Source organism: Aythya fuligula, chromosome 18, assembly GCF_009819795.1.
Source record: "Aythya fuligula isolate bAytFul2 chromosome 18, bAytFul2.pri, whole genome shotgun sequence".
NCBI classification, from domain to species: Eukaryota; Metazoa; Chordata; class Aves; order Anseriformes; family Anatidae; genus Aythya; species Aythya fuligula.
Genome location: NC_045576.1, coordinates 8,779,362 through 8,799,612, shown reverse-complemented (window position 1 = coordinate 8,799,612; position 20,251 = coordinate 8,779,362). Strand labels below are relative to the sequence as shown.

General features: G+C 48.3%; 1 protein-coding gene across 1 annotated transcript; it reads left to right on the top strand.

Moving 5' to 3' along the window:
• Positions 1 to 4,687: 4,687 nt before the first annotated feature.
• WFIKKN2 (WAP, follistatin/kazal, immunoglobulin, kunitz and netrin domain containing 2) lies at positions 4,688 to 8,598 on the top strand. The gene is made up of 2 exons (XM_032199857.1): positions 4,688 to 4,888; positions 7,087 to 8,598. Exons 1-2 carry the CDS (start codon positions 4,688 to 4,690, stop codon positions 8,596 to 8,598), a joined length of 1,713 nt encoding a protein of 570 aa, XP_032055748.1.
• The last annotated feature ends 11,653 nt before the right edge of the window (positions 8,599 to 20,251 follow it).

Sequence of the window (20,251 nt, the reverse complement as noted above, 5' to 3'; positions counted from 1 at the left end):
CCCTGTGTGCTCAGGGTCCCTGCAGGTGGGGCAGGTGTTAGTCCTCTGTCTGAGGGACTTGGTACCAGCCCTGCTGTGCCTGGATGCCCTGTGTGGGACCGGTGGCCCAGGCTTTGCTTGAGGCAGGTCTCGCAAGTGGAGTCCCATGGCTCCAAGCCTGCAAACTCCCTCCTTCGGGGCAGGGACAGGAGCCAGCCCAGCACCCCGCTGCCCTCCGAGGCTGCACCCACAGAGCTGAGGGCTCCATCCCTACGGACCATGCTCCTGAGGCAGCCAAACCCTCCCGTTGGGGCTCTCAATGGCGCAGCTGCGGCAAGCAAGCGAGCAGGCGGCAGCGCTGGATCGCGGCCGTGCCTGGAGAGGGGGCGGTTTGTGTTTGTGTTGGCAGAGCTGGCGTCAAGTGGCGGCCGGCCCAGACAGCACGAGAGGCCGAATTTGCAAGGGCCCCTTCGCCGAGGCAGAGATCAATGGGAGATGGGAGGTCGAACATTGCAGGGTGGCAGCTCCTGCCAAGAGCCCTTCCACAATAAAACCAGCACATTTATCCGCCGTCCGCTTAGTAACTCCAGATGAGGATTGCTCAGTTTGCCTAATAAATATCATCAACAGTTTACTGTTCCTTTAGCAGTGGTTTAAGAAAAAAAAAAAAAAAAAAAAAAAGCAGCAACACCACAATTATACTTGTTTGTGCATCAGAGATTCCCATTTCCCTCCTCAGTTGGAAGGGGCCACGCCAAACACTGGGGCAGCCGTCAGCACAGCAGAGAGGGGTAGGGACATCCCCTCAGAGCTTAGAAAGAGCAAGAAAACGGACAAAGAAATTATCATTAATGAAAATAGGCACAGTTAAGGCAAGTCTAGATCAACAGCCTTAACCAGGAGGCTGTGTGTCCTGGGAGGGATTTCAGGGCTGTGGTGTAGGGTCAAATGGGTGCCATGTGTCCCCACCACTGGGAACAGAGCAGGGCTGATGCTTTGTGCCACCAGGGCTCAGGTTTGTCCATGGGAGAGCCAAAGGAAGCTCTTCCCAGGTGCCCATCCAACAGCCTCAGATCAACACCTTGATCAGAAAGGGTGATTTTGGGGCAGTAGCAGGGTTTCTTCTAAGGTGTGAATTAATTTGGGAAGAGCTTTTTCACAGCAGTATCTGGCACCGAGTCCATAAGCCTAGATAAACCATAAATTCAGTGACCATAACAGAATTGTTTAGAGAAATGGAGCACAAGCATTATTTTATTTCTTATATTAAAGGAAAAAAAAAAAAAGCGTGATACTTTATAAACAAGAAAAAAACAGAAAAACTATGCCCAGGCACTTTGACAGTCTCTGATTCACAGCTGTCACAAGCTGGTGTTGTCCTGCAGTACCCAGTCAGATCCACTGTGCAGCTACCCTAATTTAAACCAGGTGAGCAATGAGCCTTCAGTGAAACCCAGAAGACACCAAGGGCATCAGCCTCCCAACCTGTGCTGGGACAGCTGGGGTCCCCGCCGTCCCAGGGCTGTCTACATGCTGGTGTCACCTCCTGGATGTGGCTGTGTCGCAGCCTTTCTGTGACATCCTGGCTGGGATGGGGCAGCTGGCGAGGGTTATTCGGAGCCTCCTTTGACATCAGGAGCTGCCTGGCGGCATTCACGGAGGGATTTATGGTGCTGTTGTCCTCTCTCTGCTGGCAGGGTTCAAGTGGCCAAGGGACAGATCCTTCCAGGGCTGAGTGCTCCCTGTTCCTGGAGTGGTGGGAGGGGGCACAGCACCTGTCCCATTTCCATTGGATTAAGGCAGGATTTGACTCCCTAAGAAGCTTCCTATGAAAAAGGTTTACTGAAAGCCTGATTTCTTAGTTAACATGAATTTCCTGTGGCTCATATATAATATTACAGTGACCCAACAAAACCATCATTATCATTAAGGATAATTTCTTTATCCTTTTTCTTAGTCATCCAGGCTCCTATGGAATGTCCCTGCTGCTCTCCACTGTGCCAAACGCTGACCCAACATTGGGGTGACAATATTTCAAATCTAGACATTCAGGTGGCCTTTCCTTGAATGATACCACTGATCTGCAAAAGGGACACAATTCAGTCAGCTGAGCACATGTCCCACACATCTGCTCCTTAAGGTCCCTTCCAACACAACCCATTCTGTGACTCCATGGTTAACCAGCCCCCGTTAAGCTCCACCAGCCTGGCCAGCACATGCTGAATACGAAAATTAAGTACCAAAAGCAGAAAGCCACAGGGGGCTTACCTGTCCTTGGAGAAGATCCATCAGGATGGAGGCGGCCGTAGCAAAGCAGAGGACTGCTCCCTTCACATGCCATGAGCCTGCGACTGCTTCTTCAAAGCCCTGCTCTGCTCCCCCATGTCTGAAAAGTACCTCTGGGCAACCCATCCTCAATCTGGGAAGTGAAAAATAAATAAGACAGTGTTATTCCTTCCTCCTTCAAGGAAGTCCCACCTGTGGTGGACCCTCAGGGTGTCTTGTCAGCATGGCGAGGAGGTGGCTTTGTGGCACCAGGCTGCGAAGCTCTGCCTGCAGACCCACCTCTGGCCCATCATGGCAAGGGGGTAAAACAGCCCCAGAGGACCCTGGTGGGGGTGGCAGGGAAAAAAATTACTTCTGTGTGGTGGCAGCCCCATGGACAGAGGGCAAATCCCCTGCACACCCAGCAGCTGTTGATGAGACCCCCCTGGACATCACCACCTCCAGTGCCGGGACAGCCGTGCGCGGCCAGACCCATGTACAGCTGGTTTCAAAGCCTGTCTGTAGTCAGTCGTACAATATAAAGTGTCTTTGTTTAGTCAACAGAACCACTAATACATGTGATTTTGTTGTTAATAGAGCTGTAAGAATTTTAAGTACCTCTTGGGAATGTGTCATTTTGGGTTGGCTTTTTTAGGCATCGCAGGGTGCTGCGCTTGTCTTTGTAAACAAGTACTGAACAAAACATTTTGCGCACAGCCGCACTTTGTACAAGTGTCATGCAGGTTTCTGAAGTTTCAGAGAGAATAAATCAACTGCAAACTGCTGCCTGGTGGTTGACTTCACTCTTTATACATAGCTAATTTGGACAACTGCTCTCCGCACATCATACGAAATGCAAATGCTGCGCATATCGTTCCTGCGGTCACATAAATCCCAACTGCTTGAGCCTCTGCCATGAGCCTGGGGTGCCACAGAAATGCCAGAGCTGGGGGAAGATTCTCTTGGGTTGCTCGCCCTTCCTTTTGGAGGATGTTCTTGGGACACATTGGCAGGTAAATGCACCAGGGAGGAGCAGGACCCCGGTTCCTGGGGCATTGCCTGCATTTAGGCCTGTCCATGGCAGCTGCTGGTCACGCTGGTTTGCTGCCACCACCACTGGGCAGAACTGGGCCCATGCTCAGCCACAAAAAGCAGCCCTACATGAATAACTCCAGCAGAAAAGGGGTCATGCATCCCACATGGTCCCTTCTCCCGAAGCAGCACTGCCGACCCGGCCCTCCTGAACCCCTCTTGGGATGCAAACTCACCTGGTCCTCCCAGGAGGCCCTGGGCACCCAGCAGGATCTGGCCAAGCCAGCCCAGAATTCAGCCCAGAAGCTCTAATCCTGCCAGGTGCTGAGCAGCTCGAGCTTCTGCCGTGTGCCTCTGCAGTTTGGCAAGTGTTCAGCACAAACAGGATCGGCCCCTTGCTGTAATAATCAGGGAACGACAAACTCAGCTTGACTGAATTTCCAACCCCCCCCCCCCCCCCCGTCCACCCCCCAATGCAAAAATGCTGTACATTCCTTTATGCAGGTTTCCATAGAGTTGAACTTCTACTATTTTTTTTGTTGTCGCCGTTAAAGGGGTCAGCAATGCACTGTATGACGGGATCTCACTGTCAGGAAATGTGGAGGAATTCAGGGACACTTTTAACATCTTGCTGGTGGGGTTGGAGGGCAGCAGTAAAAGCAGCATCCTGGAAATCTCCACACCACAGAGAAAAAAAAGCCCAGAGGAGCGCCGGGGGGGAGTTACGAAGACATTCTGCTTTGCAGATTCTAAGTTTAAATAAGTTATTTCTTCCCTGCTTCCTTTGTTAAAATATGATATTCTAGCTTTAATTGCTTCAATCCTATTACTTGTTCCCTTTAGCAAGTGATTGTGTAGCCCCTTGCCGTGGGGAAATCCCCTGATCGTGGGTCCCTGTTACTTAGACAAGTACCCTTTCAGAAGTAAATGCCATTCTTAGCATAGGGAAGTACTTTAGGTCTAAAGGGGTTAAGAAGGCCTCCCTGCATTCAGAAACATGCAGGGGTCCCACCGTGCCAGTTCCAGCCTTTTAAACTCTTTCCAGCTTTTTTTTCTTGCAACAAATCTGTCTGACTGCCACCAGGACATAGGAAGCGTGTGCCTGTCAAAGAAATCAAGTTTACTTTTTCTGACTTGTTAACAGAGGCAGGGTATAAATAGAGCTAACTCTGCTCAGACTATTAGCATTTCTCTTAAAATAAGGGGGTAACTTCCTAGGACCTTTAATCCAATGAGGTCCAGACCAAGCTGCACTATCAGGAGAGGCAGCAAAGGAGCTTGCTGAAGCTTTTACAGAAGTCAGGTGCATTTGGGTTCCTCAAAAATTTAAGGCTCACCAAAACAAGCAACCCCAGGCAAACAAGAACTACCTCCAGCTTGGTCACTGCCACTGCCCTGGAGAAGTTCTGAGATGTTGTTGGCGCCGTTCACTCGGTGGATGTGGATCTTGCTGGGGAAGAGCAGCGTCCTGTTGCTTCTGGAGGTCTCTCTGCAAGGGAGAGCTTTACCTCCCATACGGTATTCACACGCGGGGATATGCCCAAATGACATGAACCCCAACCTGTGGGTAGACGCGCAGAGCACTTGCAAGAGGGAGTGCGAAGCTGACCTGGTGAGTGATGCACATTTCTGTATCTCTGCGGTGCGGGCGGTGGGTTTTGGTGGTGAACTTGCTTGCTTGCACCACGGTCTCTTTCTATTCCATGTAGCAAGGCACCAGCACCGTGCTGGACTTGATCCAGACAATGCACGCATTTAATTGACCCGTGACCTATATAAAATAGAAAAGGTTTGATGAATTATCAGTTAAGCGGGGAGGTGTGTGGCAGCTGTCACTTACGCTGCTGTGGGTACGGCAGGCACTCTGTTTGATCATTTTCCTTGCTTTCTTGTCAAAGGAAACATCAGAATTTGATACTCCAGAACTCAGCATGCCTTGGGGCCAATCCACAGTATTTTAGCAGTGTCACGATGTTCTCTATTGTTGGTAGCCATCATCAATGCTTTATATTCCTGAGTGTGGGGGGGGAATTCTGTATGAAATCATTTGATTTAACATTTAAATCATCAGCCTTTTCTGCACTTTGAAACATAAAGCGTGCTCGGAGTGCAGAACAGGGGCATGGTTAAAATGACCAAGCAGATGTTCTCTGTGATGCTCCCAGCTCAAATTATGCTTAGCTTACCACCCTAAAAAACATTTTTCAACCTGTCAGCACTGCCAGCTCAAGCTGGCATCTGAAAATACCTGCTCTTCCTGCCTCTTACATCAACGGCAATGCTCCTGCAGCCCAAAGCAGGCTGACAGCCACACGTACCATGCAGAAAGAAGTCATTTGGTTCGTGCTCTACAGCCATGTTGTTTCTGCAGTGCTAGAAGTAGTGGGGAGAAGAAAAAAAAAAAAAAAAAAAAAAGAAAGAAAAAAAGAGGGAAAAAGGCTCATCTAGTAAATGAAGAGATTTCCTCCAATGGATCCCATGTGTTACGAATGAAGGTGTTCTTTTTACTTTCATCAGTCCCGATAAAGCCTTCTTTATTTCACCTACCAGGTGCAGCAATGAATATTAAGAGACTTGTAAAAACCCAGCAGCAGCAGAGGACATTGCTTTAATAATTTACTGGTCAAAACCTGAAAGCCAGAAGCCACTGGATAAAAATACTCACTTTAGCCTTGTCTGAGCAGAGTCCTGGGAACTCACATGCAGGAGTCTGACTTTGCTAAACCATGCTCCTTAACCTCAGCTGAAACCGTTTTGCAACTTTGCTTCTGAAACCTCGTAATGTGCAGCTGGAAATAGGGAAAGAGTTATGTTATTAGGTCATCTTTTTCCCAATAAGGAAAGGATACTGGACTCAGGGGAAACTATTGAGTTTGGTAGCTTAAAAAACATTTTGTTCTCACTTACAGAGAAATCTGCTGGATTTCAGGGGGTTGCAGATGTTTAACACATGGTGGAAGCGTGCCCTGTCATGTACATGGCAGCAATGTTCATGGTCCCTTAAAGTAATCCTTAATGAAACGGATGCTGTGATTCAGTGGACACACATCAAATACCTTGTCTGTAGAGAAGACAAGAATTCTCCTAAAATTAACCACAATTTAGAGCTGACTGTAGCTAAGATGGGGTGTAATAAATTACTAGAATAGCGATGCTGCATTTGAAAATAGGACTAAAATAGGACAGAGAAGCCATAATGAGCTGTTTGGGGTTTGTTTTTCTAAATACCATAGAAAAATTATTTTTGGAGCAAGAATTTCCTTACTTTTGAGGTATTCTATTATTTCCTCTACAATGTGAACAATTACAAATCCTTGGCAGTTTCACCTCCAAGAGTAGGCTGTTAGTCTCAGGGAATTCAAATAATACTTTACATACTTCTGTGGAAAATAAGAAGGATTACTGCCTACAGCCATATGATAAGTCTTTCCATCCGCTCTTGTTTCTCAGGGCTTGTCCTCAGGCATTTCGGAGTGCCGAAGGGGGGTTGTTAGCTCTGTAGTCGAGCAGTCCATGTGACTCTAGGAAAGACTTATGATGTGGTTAGTGTTTAAGAAATAGCAATACCTTTTCCTTCTCTAGAGGCTTCTCTTGAAGCACTTCGGAACCCCCAACGTGGTTAGCCACCTCCTGGGAGATGCTGGAGGGGTTTACACTTGTTGCTGGTGGGGACACCAAGTTTGGGATCAAGTGACAGACTTGGGTCCACTGAGCTTGAAACCTTAAAAGTTTCAGGGGTCTCTGCTTGCTGGGTCTCTAAAGAGGACTTAACTCTGTCCCAAGTAATCGGGTTGTTTTCTTACCCTGCAGGAATGCGAGACCTTTGAGAAGTGCTGTCCCAATGTCTGTGGGACAAAGAGCTGCGTGGCGGCTCGGTACATGGACGTCAAGGGGAAGAAAGGGCCGGTGGGAATGCCCAAAGAGGCAACCTGCGACCGTTTCATGTGCATCCAGCAAGGCTCAGAGTGCGACATCTGGGACGGGCAGCCCGTGTGCAAGTGCAAGGACAGGTGTGAGAAGGAGCCGAGCTTCACCTGTGCCTCTGACGGGCTCACCTACTACAACAAGTGCTACATGGATGCAGAAGCTTGCATCAAGGGCATCACATTGAATGTAGTCACCTGTCGATACCACCTTACCTGGCCGAACACCAGCCCTATCCCTGCAGAAACAACAGCTCGCCCTACCACCGCCTATTCCGAGACAACGATCATCGACATCCTGCCGCCGGCTCTCGTGAACAACCCCGTCCATCAGTCTGTCTACGTGGGAGAGACCGTCAGCTTCCTCTGCGATGTTACAGGAAGGCCCAAGCCAGAAATCACATGGGAGAAGCAGGTAGATGGGAAAGAAAAAGTCATCATGAAGCCAAATCATGTCAGAGGGAATGTTGTGGTCACCAACATTGCCCAGCTGGTCATCTACAACACCCAGCTTCAAGACGCAGGCATCTACACCTGCACGGCCAAAAACAGCGGTGGCCTTCTCAGGGCTGATTTCCCTTTGTCAGTCATCAAAGGAGAACCCACATCCAAAGAAGCTTCCCAGAACAAAACACACTTTCCAACTGATGAGTGCCTGAAGCAACCAGACAGCGAAGACTGTGGAGAAGAGCAGACCAGGTGGTACTATGACGCAAAGAAAAACAACTGCTTTACTTTCATTTACGGGAACTGTAACAGCAACCTCAACCACTTTGAGACCTATGAGAACTGTATGCTAACGTGCATGAACGGCCCAATCAACATTTGCAATCTGCCAGCCCTCCAAGGCCACTGCAAAGCCTACGAGCCCAGGTGGGCCTACAACAGCCTGACAAAGCAGTGCCAGTCCTTCATTTACGGCGGGTGCGGAGGTAACGAGAACAACTTTGAGAGCCGGGAGGCCTGTGAAGAGATGTGCCCTTTCCCGAAGAACACGCACTGCAAAGCTTGCAAGCCACGCCAGAAGCTGGTGACCAGCTTCTGCAAAAGCGACTTTGTTATCCTGGGCCGCATCACAGAACTGACCGAAGATCAAGACTCGGGACACGCCCTGGTGACAGTGGAGGAGATTCTCAAAGATGAAAAAATGGGATTAAAATTCCTGGGGAAGGAACCACTAGAAATCACGCTTTTGAACATGGACTGGAGCTGCCCGTGTCCCAACATGACCACAGTGGATGGCCAGCTCATCATCATGGGAGACGTCCACAATGGCATGGCTGTCCTACAGCCAGACAGCTTTGTGGGGACCTCCAGCATCCGGCGTGTACGGAAACTCCGCGAAGTCATCCATAAGAAAACCTGCGAGCTTTTGAAAGAGTTCTTAGGATTACATTAACCTCCTGCACACGTGTCAGCCTCCCAGACCTGTGTGTTATGTAGGGCTAACAAGCGCTAGGCTAGTGCACAAACTAAACGAGCTGTTTGAAGATACAGTGTAGGAATTATGCAGAACCCTTATTTTAATCCATTAATGATGCTTAGCAACAATGTAGTATGGTCTTTGGCAAGCACGTAAGACAGCAGCAAAAGGCTATTAATCTTGCATTGAAATCAATTTGTCCATATAGGAATGCCATTTAACTAGATGACTCACTGCAGTAATTATACAATTTTTATATAGCTTCCATCATAAATGACGGAATTCATAGCATTTGTGTAGTTAATTGGTACACAGCTAAGTAATATATAATGTCAACTTAATCTGTCTCATTTACAGTATGGAAATGTTATGGTAAGTCATTATAAGTAAGTCACACTTTTGTCTCCTCATAGCAGCACTAATATATTTCACGAGAAAAGCCTGTAAATTATTGTCTGTATTTACAATTGCGCACATTTAACCAATCTATGTGTTATGAATTTGCTTATTTTAATTCCTAGCAGTTTCCTTTGGATTGTACCTCGTTTTTTGAATGGCAACTACTACCTGCTGGCAATCCTTACCTGAGAAAACTCCCACTGAAGAACTCCCTTGATCCTAAACCCAGGACAACAGGTCCATGTAAAAGCCCAAGGCACACTCTCACCCCTGAAATTACTTTTCTGTCATAAGAACAATGTCAGCAAACACCCTTATTCTATTGCACTTTCCTATTTTCGTTTTAATCAATATATTGTCTGTCTATCACACAAAGTGCAAGGCAGGAGGATGGCAGTGTGCTGCCAGCTGTTTTGCTTTTGAAAATCCTTTCCATCTGAGCACATGCAGTGATTTATTGCTTAATTTCACCAGAAAGCCTGTTTTTATAGGCGAGAAAGTAAAATAAAAGCAAAATGAAATCCAAAATAGAAAAGTGCAATACACAGTCTGCAGACTTTTCACACATGCACAGACACAACGCCAGTGAAGCACAAATGCATAGACACAGACACACTCAGTAGACAGTTTAAAGATATTTATCAATTTGAGCCTTTTAGGGCATGCTTTCAAATGATGGAAAACATTTTGTGCTAGGCCACTGTATATACGTGCATGAATAAAAACCCCAAGAAAGACGGTGTGGGCTGTGGGTGTGAGCTTGCATATACACATTTTAACATTTGTGTGTCCCAAAAATGTAACATTTGCCTATGTAAAAATCCTTAAATAAAGAAAAGGTTGATCCTGGAAAAATCCTGCCTCTACTGGGGAATGTCCTTGCCTGTCAAAGTGGGACGTGAGGGCTACACGGTGAGTCTCATCCATAGCACCTCTTGGTTGGGGTGGGACACCTCATCCAAGGCACCTCTTGGTTGGGTCTCTGCAGTGCCCACCATGGCACAGAAAGCAACCGAGGGCTGGAGCAGCCCCCAGCCCCACCTCAGGGAGCTGAGGGAGGTGCAGTGAGCACTGCTCCATGCTAACATCCAACGGGTGGGCTGGGGGCCCTGCCTGCTCCTGCGCATCCATGTATGATAAGGCCTGGCAGAAGGAGATGAAAGAAGCAGGTGTTGCACTTCAGCATCGCATACAAGCCTCTACATCCCCAAAGCTTGCACACATCGGGTGTTTTGCAACTGTCAGGGGTTGCAGGAAAGAAATCTAAGAGTGGGGAAGGTGAATTGAGAAGTTAAAAGTGGAGCCCTACTCCACTTTTCATGGTGGGTTTTGGGCTCAGCAGCCAAGCGATGGGCAGGGACCCCAAGGAGGCAGAGGGCTGGGCTTCTCTCCTGGTGGTCTGGGCTTGGGCTGCATCCAACATGCTCCAGCAACAGGAACTGATCTAAATCTCTGCTTACGTGTGTAATTCTGGAAGAAGCTGGGTGGGAGGGAGAGGAGCCTGGATCAGACTGCTGACCAAGAAAATACCTGCTTGCTTTTTGTGTTGCACCTTTCCTATGCGTAAGTGAGAAAAATGCCAATTAAAGGTTCATAACACTTGCCTGTATTCTCGTGACAACTCCTTCCTGGGGCCACGAGGTGCCAGTCCCACTGCCCCGAGCCCAGGCCGTAGCATCTGTCATACAAGGAAGCTGTAGGAAGTGGCATGTTCCTGCCACACTTTCCAATGCTGAGGCATTGGAACATGGAGGTTTAATAAAGACTGGCTTTATATGGTTCTTTCTTCCAGAAGCTAAAGGATTTTGCAAGTGTGGGAGTGTTTGAGCGGCTCTGGAGACATACCCGGTTGTTCCAGAAGAGCTGGGATGCAAAAGCTGCTGAGAGCAAAAAGTAGCTGATGCATGGCTTTTCCAGCAAGCACATTACTGTGCTTATGTCTAAATGCAGTCTGAGAACTGCTGCTCCCCAAGGCAGAAGGAGCTGTGCCATGGGCATCCCCTCTCGGGGGGAAATCCATCCCTGGCCATCCCAGCAGCACCTCCCCTGGGCACAGGGCTGCCATGAGCAGAGCCTCGCCACCTTCTGACCTTGAAGAGCTTAGCTTGCCACTCGAAGCTAATATTTTAGTTCAGCCTCTTATTAAACCTTTAAGAAGCCTAAAATTCAAGTCTGACCAGTCAGCCAGCCCGAGGAAAGCACACGCACAGGGCCAAGTGCTGAAGGATGTAGTTAAAGCCCTTGCAAGGCTTATAGGTACTTGCACGGAGCTCCTGATCAGAAAATCCCTCTCGCATTGTTCACACACAGTTTTCTGTCCTGTTCTCTAGGGTGCATATTTCAAGGCAACCTTGAGGTTGTCAGAAAGCTGGATGGAAATGCCGGTTTGTATCAAAAGTGTGAGAGAAAGGGAAAAGCCTGTTCAATTTCTCTCCTGACCTGGACGCAGGCTGGGAAAGAACACGGTGGTGGAGCTGGAGGCAGGAGACCCTCTTCAAAGCACATGGCAAAGGCCAGCAGCCTCTGGGGCAGAGCTGAGTCAAACGTGTCCAAGCATGGAGAGCAGCAGCATTTCCATGGACACCCACCTGTGTTTGTTGGGCTGGCACTGAGTTTGGGCAGAGCAGGAGGTCTGCAGGTCCTGGGACTTGTGCCGAGCTTGGCAGCAGGTAGAGCCCATGTGTGGGAGGAGAGGGAGAAGGGACAGGGACCTGCAGGGACAGAGACCTGCAGGGACCTCTGCAGGGCTCAGGATGGAGCCGGAGGTGTGCCGGACCCTTGAGCTGCAGGAATGCACAGACAGTGAGTGATCCAGGGGCGCACAGAGCCGCTGGCACCAGCACCACTTGCCCACCTCCCGGTCTGGAGTGACAATGAAAAGTGCAACGCATTGATCTGCAAACCCTGCAGCTACAGCTGAATGGAAACCATCCAGCACATGGATCTGAAAATGAGTCACAGGTTACTGTGCAAACCATCTGCACAGCCAAGCTCTATTAGCAGAGGGACAAAATACCAGCAAAAAAGTGACGGCGAGAAGCTTCTGACAGAGCACACCCGTGTTATGGGACCTGGCAGCACAGGGCGTGAGGGCCCCAAGGGAGCAAGCACGGAGAGGTGGCTGCGTAATTCTCAGAGGTAGGGGCCTGCATCAGCACAAACCCTGGAGCAGCTAAGGTCAAGGGAAAGAGGAAATTGAGAAAGAGGAAATATTCGCGTTGTGGGAGTCAGAGATGAGGTCAGGCAGAAGCTTTGATGGGCAACCAGCTCCAGAAGTAGGAGCAAACAGAGATGGTGACACCACTGGAACATGATTCAGATGGCAGGGGTATTTAAGAGCTTAGCTTCCAGTTGTTTCAAAGGGAATTAGGGACCCCTGCAAGAATTACTGCCTGCCGTGGGCCTGGGCTCCTGAGGGCGGTGGCTGAAGCAAAGCTGCTGCACGGCTTCCTGCAAAAAAGGAAGGAATAATGCAGCCGGCACCAAACAAACACCATGCAACATGAGCCCTGCTTCCTCCACATGAAGCACCTCGTGCCTGGTTCACTGAAATTCGCCCCATGTGCACATAGTGTGAAATTCCCATATAGCCAATTGCCAGGAAAAGATTATGGCCGGGCTGGATATCTACATCAGGGTTGTGCAGAGCCAGGTTTCCAGAGGCCCCGGGTGCTGGGAGCTGCTGGAGTCAGTGAGAGCCCTTTGCTGCTCCTCAGCTGTGAGCACATCACCCCGAGCCAGAGCTGCGAGCCTGGAGCCTGTGTTTTTATACCAAATATTTAGTGTTTTCCCCTTCGCAGGCTCTGGTTACTGATTGACTACAAGTGACCTCCAACTGCCTTATTGATTTACAGCGGCTGTCAAAGGACAAAAAATGAGCCCCATGCTCAGGATCTGAGAAATACTGTGAATGGAGGTTGCACAACTGAATAAATGTTCTGCCAGCTCTTTAAATCTTGAAAAAAATGCCAGCTTGAGCTCCTGATCTACAATGCAAACACCAGTGGGATATGAAGATAACACTGCAGCATTATTGGACATATCTGTTAGCCAAAAAAGCAGCACAGCCTGCTTAATTCACAGCTATTTATGGCTGGGCAAATGATATGACATTCAGGCCCAAGAGCTTAGAAACTCAATGGAAAGTCTTGCAAAGGCTGCTCTGCAGTTCAGATTTCAGCCAGAAAGTTCCAATTTTGGTGTTTTACTCTGGGTCTATCAGTCTCTCTGCTCAGACAACCCTCCGTGGTGCCACCTCTGTGTGGTGGTTACAGGACACAAAGGCCCATGGGTCTCGTCCCACCTGGCAATGCCTACCCTCTCATTTGTCACAGTGAAATCAAGAAATGCAGGAGGAAAGGAGGAGGCTGGAAAAAGAGAATGAGGAAAAGAGGGAGGAGGGAGAGCATTTTTACACCTTAAACTGGCACGATGACACGGTAGTTGGACTGGATTAACTGGCATGAAAAGGAACTACCCCTTAAGGAGTCTGTACCTTCTCTTCCTCCTTTGCTCCACTCCTAGCAGCACGCTCAGATCAAAGTGGGTACTGTAACATGCGTAAAGGACATTACTTCCACTACTGCTTGAAATAAACAAAAAAAATAGCAGTAATAAATCTCCAGAATCAGATGGTATTCACCCAAGGGTAAAAGTACTCACATAAGAAATTGCTTAACTATTAACTGCAGCGGATAACCTTTGCTTGCTTCTTTGCAGGACCGGAGGGCTGGAAGGTGGCAAACATGGGGCTAATTTTAGAAAAGGGTTCCCGGGAACTGGTCACAAGAACTCAGCAAGTCTGGTAGAAAGTGTAAAAGAGAGCAAAACTCACCAGATGAATGAGTGTGGTGTAAAAAGGAAGAGTCTGGTCTGCAAACTTCATCAGGGTGAAGCAGTGCTCCGTAACTCTTTGAAGCAGTCACGAGGACAGAGATGGTCCAGCTGATAGAGCTGACTTGCATTTCGGAAAGGCTCTGGGGGGAGTTCTCACCCAAGATCTTTAAAGAAACTTAGCTGTCCTATAGTGAGACATAAAGCAGTCTATTGAGCCAAGGACTGGTTAAACAAAGGAAAGAAGGGGTGAGAATGAAAGGTCAGCTTTCATAATGAAGGGAAGTCATCGGCAGAGTCCCCTGGGGACATGTACGATGGCCTGGGCTGCTTAACGGAAATGATCTGGAAAGGGATTGGAGAGGCAGGTTACCAGCTTCGTTGTCAATACCAAGTCATTTAGGACTGCAAAAAGACAAGCCGACAGAGGAGCTGTAGAAGGACACTGTAATACCAAGTGACAGGATGACAAAATAGCAGATGAAATACAATATTGTTTAATATACATGGGGGGAAAAACAAGCTGTAACTTCGCATTGCAGTGATACCTTCAAACAAGCTATTCTTATTGGAAACCTAGATGATTTGGGACTGAATTCCCCTCAGTTTGCTGCTCTCTGAATTCTGGGTCTCTGCCTTGAACCCACCTAGCAGAGCTCAGCTCAGGCCACACAGATGATGGCCAGGCTCGGCTGAAGGTTTCAAGGCTGGAGAGCTGCTCACGGAGAGGGAGCTGCTCTGAAATGCCGTGGTGGTCACCCAGAGCAGGACAGGACCCACGACCCTGGGGAGCAAGGGGCTGCTCCGAGTCGTCGCAGATAGATTTTCAAAGGTAGTTTGATGCATAAGGATAAATGCTGCCGGCAGCTGTTAGGAACTTGAAAGCAAATTCATTTCTATTACTTTTCATTCACCTGGGTTTATTTGGAAAAGCCAAGCAGACATCTCTATCACCTGCAGGAATATACATGCTAATTGGCAATATCTAGGAAAATAAATGTAAATCTGGCCCCGTTGCTTCCCAAAGTGGCACGGGCAGCAGCTGTGCTGCCCTCCGGTCTGAGTCCCTGTCTCTCTGCTCCCTGCTAGTGCCTCCAAAATCCCACAGACAGCATGGAAAACTCAGCAAGAATAACCACAATGGGGATTGACCACACTTCTGTGCTCCAGCGAAGGAAAAGCGGGGGCTGAGCCCCCCCAGAAACAAAGCCACAAGTCACACACATGAGCCTCAGACACGCACCCGTGACTGCGTTTTGTTCCAGGACATCCTTTGAAGGCTGTGGGACCAGCACAGACCAGAACCTCTGCAACCTATGGCCCTCAGCAGAGCTCTCCATGTCCAGTTCATGTCCAGATCCTGTCCAGTGATGTCCAACCATACCACTGTGGTCACAGGAGACAAACCCAAGCACCAGCAGCTGACCATACACATGCACAACTGCTGCGCCCACCACGGCAAACCCCAGATCCCACACAGCCACAGCTTCCAATTTTTGCAATGTTTGGGATGCAGAGAAAAACAAACAACCCCCCTCTCGTCCCCCAGCACTGAAATGACGTCAGAAGGCTGGAAATTGGGGCAGGAGCATCCAGCTGCTCCCATGGCCTGACACAAGATGGCGTGTGGCATCGTGCTTTGGGGCCTTGCCTCTCGCCTTGCACCCGCCGGGTTTCTTCCCTTCCTAACGTGAAATATTCTCACCTACTGTGCTTAGATTTGCCTTGCTCTCGTCAATTTAACTGTTTCACAGACACTCTGCTGTATAATTTAGGTTTTTCTAAGGGGAAAACAACCCCTGCGGAGCTGGATGGCTGGGGTCGCGCTTCGCTGCCTTTCATCTTTGCCTGGTAAGCGATACAGCAGAGAAATGTGAGGTTTATTGGAAAAAATAGATATAGTCGGCAGTGTGATAAGGCAGTCAAAATCCATTTGCAGAGCTGCAAGAAAAGGACACAATGTATAATTTATTTGGCGCTTTTTGTCTCCCTGTATGCAGATTGTCTGGTTTCTAAATATATTGGTCCAGTTATTCAAAATTATTCATGAATCTCTTCAATGAATACTTGACCTGCAGATAATCCAAAGAGTGAATATTGCAATCAAATTCTCCATTTCTGCTGTAATTTATCGTAGCTAACAGATGTATACGACTCAGGTAATTAACTCAGGATGAAACTCAAACTGTATATTTGATTATAATATTTGCAATTCACAATTTGCACTGTGCTAGCTGGCTCGAAAAGTCATCTAATCAAGAGACGAGCAAAAGTATCTTATCTCTGGCATAACTAAATCGCTGCTCCTCTCAGTCGGTTTGGCATTTAAGCGAAACAAGAGCCGTTCACGAGTACGTGCAAGCGGAGCTGCAGCACTGTGAGGGCTGTGCACAGGCAGGGCAGACCTGCACAGAGTCAGCAGTGAACAAACACAGATTAAAAGCGAAATGCTAATAGCTTTCTCAGATCTACAGATTGAACAGGTGTGAGAAACAGGACTCACATCAAAGGTGTCCTCATCCTTAAGGTCTCTGATAGCTTTTTCCAGGAAAATATCTGGAGCAGGGTCGGGTGGGCATTTTTTTTCCTTGACTGTCCAACCTATGTCTGCACTTGGAATTATGTTCACAGGGCCACGTGCTGTGAGCAGTGATGGAGAACTGCTCCTCGCCCACAGAGAGCTTGCAGAGGGCACAAGCTTGCAGATGGGACAGTTTTTACTTGTCTGGGTTTTCAGCTGCACAGGCAGCTCAAAGCATTTAGGATTCATGAGTCATGACTTGCAATATCATGAACTTGGCTTTAAAATCCTGTTATTTCTTTCTGCAGAATCATAGAATCATCTAGGCTGGAAAAGGCCATCTAGATCACCAAGTCAAACCATCAACCCAACCTGCTGAGTCCTGTCACTAAGCCTTGTCCTTCAGTACCACATAGAAATGCCACAGTCACGTCCCTTAAACACCCCCAGGGATGGGGGCTCCACCACAGCCCTGGGCAGCCCGTTCCAGTACTTGACCATCCTCCCCATGAAGAAATTCTTCCAAATGTCCAATCTACCCCTCCCCTAGCACAAACTAAGATCATTTCCTTGCATCCCACTGCTTGCCAGCTGGCTGGATAAATTCTCAGCAGTATTGGTTGTTCTTTTGATTTGCCATCAGATTGCAGATCCTTGCAGCAACCACAGTTTTCAGCTGTTCTTTGCCCCCACCAGCACTAAACACATACACTTTTTCTCATTTTTGTTTGTGAGTGGAAGTTTAAGGTCTTGCTTAATCACATAATCTCCAAAGCAGGAGCTTTAGGAGATCTGTCAACCACGACAAGGCTCACAACACTATACCAGGGTCAGAAAGAGCAGTGTTGCCATCTAGGGACTTGCTGTGAGCTTTAAAAAATGAGGTATTTTTTTCCAGATGGGATGCTCTAATGTATTTCAAATGGATAGTGGCCATTTGCTTGCTTGCTCTAGGCAGTCTATGGATGGAAGCAGGTACTGAGGGTGGCCTTTTAGGCTTGGCTTTTGTTTTCCTGCAAAATGACGAGCCCTTTCAGTTCAGCCCTGTGTGCCAGGCAGACACCCAGCCCCACAGCCAGCAGCAGCTTCACACTCACTCAGGGCACCGGGAATGCATCTATCCCGGCTCGCACCTGCACACCTGCTACTTTTTTGTTCAAATTTTCATGTTTAGTGAAAGTTTTTCAGAGGACAAAGACTGAAGGAGGATTTGCTGCTCCTGCTCTGGCAGGAAGATTTACACATGAGCAAATGATTTGTAACAAATACAGCGCAAGATAGATGGAGCTGCTTCTCTTGTTCACAAATTATTTGCAGACTATGGACTTGAAGAGGAAGAAAATTTTCCCTTGCTTTGTAAAATACACGCATGCATTTTTTTATTATTATTATTTATGACTACATTCACTGGGAAAAACACTCCTGAGAGCACCTTTTGCAGAATTATTGCAGCTCATGGGTTGTTACATTTGTAATCTGGAGAGAGGAGAGGTTCCTGTTCCACCCTCCTTTCTCCTATTTAGTAATTGCCTTGACCAGTGAGACTTTTGTCACGGGTTTGAGCCTCTGGGCACTGCAATGTCATAAAATCGAAGTCTGAGGCCTCCACCTTTCCCACCAGTGTATTGCAGAAACTGCTCCTGGGTTTTGCTGGGAGAGTGCAGCTCCCTCCATCAAGCTCCAGGGCAAACACATGCACCACACACACACCCCCGACCCCTTGAAATTTCTGCATGCATTCCTAAGCGTGGTAAATATATATATAATAAAGAACAATTTCTACAAATATTTCTGGCAGAAGGGAAACTTCTGGAACGTGAGGTGCCACCACAGAAGGAACTGGTGGAAGATGGACATGGGAAACGGGGACAGTGGACACCCTGAAGGGCTCAGGAGCTCCACATCTGCCAGTTTAAGGAAATCTGAAGCACAGGGATGGGACCCACGTGTGCCACAACCACCAGAGCCCCAGTTCCATCGCAAGGAGACGAGCCCTAGTGTTACTTTTCTGCAAGGAGCTCTGAGTATAGCTCCCCACTACACAGCATTTTGCAGAGAAGCCCACACATATTTCTGTCGTTGGGGGTGGTTATGTCCCATAAGGGACTAACTTGTTTTCTTTTCCTGTATAAAGCTTTCCTTTCCCTAGTTCCACAGCTGGAATCGGAAGGCACGGCCACGTACTTGGCAGTGCTGGGAGCGGGGCAGGTCCGCAGCCAGCTGCGCTGCATTCATGTGTGATTTGGAGCTTTCCTCTTTGGCCAGCCAGGTACCTGAAGCAGCTCCAAGCCCAGTTCTTGTGGTAGCTGCATCCTGCAGGAGTCACGCAGCCTCATGAAACATGCATTGGTACAGGCTGCCTAATAAAATCTAGCAGTTCATTAAAAAGAAGAAAAATATTATATTTTCACCCTGACGATCCAGGCGCTGCTAGGTGCTAACTAGGTCACTGTTCAAATCCCTGCCTTCATGGCTTGTGTTCCAGATGTGGGCATGTGTGTCTACATTACCTATCGATTTGTGCAAATCATGTAACATACACAAAACTCATTGGCCTGTGAGCTGAGCAAATACCCAATTGGTCTGTGCATCCATTATTGGTAGTAGCAGATGGGTTGCTTGCTTAAATAGATGCATTTGCAAACTCCTCTAGGTCTGCTTTCAAAACCAGCAGTTTGTTTGCACAGCATGGTGCAGCCAGCTCCTCCCCACCCCGCTCCCCAAACCTCCCCGGCCTGGAGCTCAGGTGCTTTCAGCTTTGCATAAAGAAATTCTGAACACGAATACGTTTTTGCAAGCACACACACAAAAAATCTTTCGATTTGTAATGTATGAGTAAAGCATTGTTTATGCTCATGCACTGTTAATTGGAGTCATCCATAATATGTCAGTCTAAGTGCAAAGTAGAGACAGAATAAAAACATCTACAATGGCCTGGTGCTGCAAATGCTGAGTAACTTTATGCTCTGGAGCAGATACTGTCTGAACAGAATCATTTTGTTCACTCCTGGAGCTGCACGTAGGGGATGTCTGTAGTTAGCAATTGCAAAGGAGGAAAATAAACAGCTACGTTTTCCTGCATTCTGCTATTGCACCCTCAGCTGACAAAAAATAAATAAATAAATAAATAAATAAATAAATAAAATCAAGGGGTGGAGGAAAAGCCCATTTGTTTGCTTTGTGGCTGCTTGGAGGGGTGTGCTCTCATTTTGGGGGCCCAGGGGAGCAAAACTGAAGCGCCTGATCTTTGTGGATTGTTTCCTGTTAGCATCGGAGGTGAAGGCTGACACAGAATGGAGCAGCCGTGCCAGGTCTCTGCAGGGCAGCTGGAGTGCTACGGGATATGAATGAAAGACATGGCGCAGGAAAGCAGGGCTGCTAGGGATTTTTGCTCATGCTTTTTAATTCAGCATTCCTACACGCAAAACCAGTGTCTGCCCTTGCAGGACTGTAGATAACATTTGGGGGACATATCAGTTCTCCTGCTTCAGGCCAGTTCAGACTCCTTGCCTGAAAAAAGCAGTTAGGAGCCAAAAGGTCCCTGAGGAGGGGCTGTTGTGCTCTGCCTGGGCCCCACCAGGACGGCATAAGGTCTGCAGGTTCTGCTGCTGTGGTCTCCTCCAAACTTCGTGCCTCAAGCCCAGCCCTTGGACCAGCCCTGCTATAATAAAGCATCTTTGCTTGCTTCAGGCCTGGAGCCCCACAGGGCACAGTTCAGGATCCCCTTTTAGGGGTGCAAGGCTCCGATTTCACCCTCAGTGAGCTGCAGGCCCCTCCTTGGGACCCACATTGGTCCCAAGAACCAGCTCCCTGCTCTGGCCAAGCTGCTCCTCTGCCTGCCATCTGCCCAGAACAGCCCCCGGCATCAGAGGTTTT

What these genes read in the sequence shown, in the direction of transcription:
- WFIKKN2 (XM_032199857.1), top strand. Translation starts at nt 4,688, where the DNA reads ATGTTGTTGGCGCCGTTCACTCGGTGGATGTGGATCTTGCTGGGGAAG. An exon ending in GGGAGTGCGAAGCTGACCTG is followed by an intron (nt 4,889 to 7,086) that starts GTGAGTGATGCA and finishes CTTACCCTGCAG; the next exon opens with GAATGCGAGACCTTTGAGAA.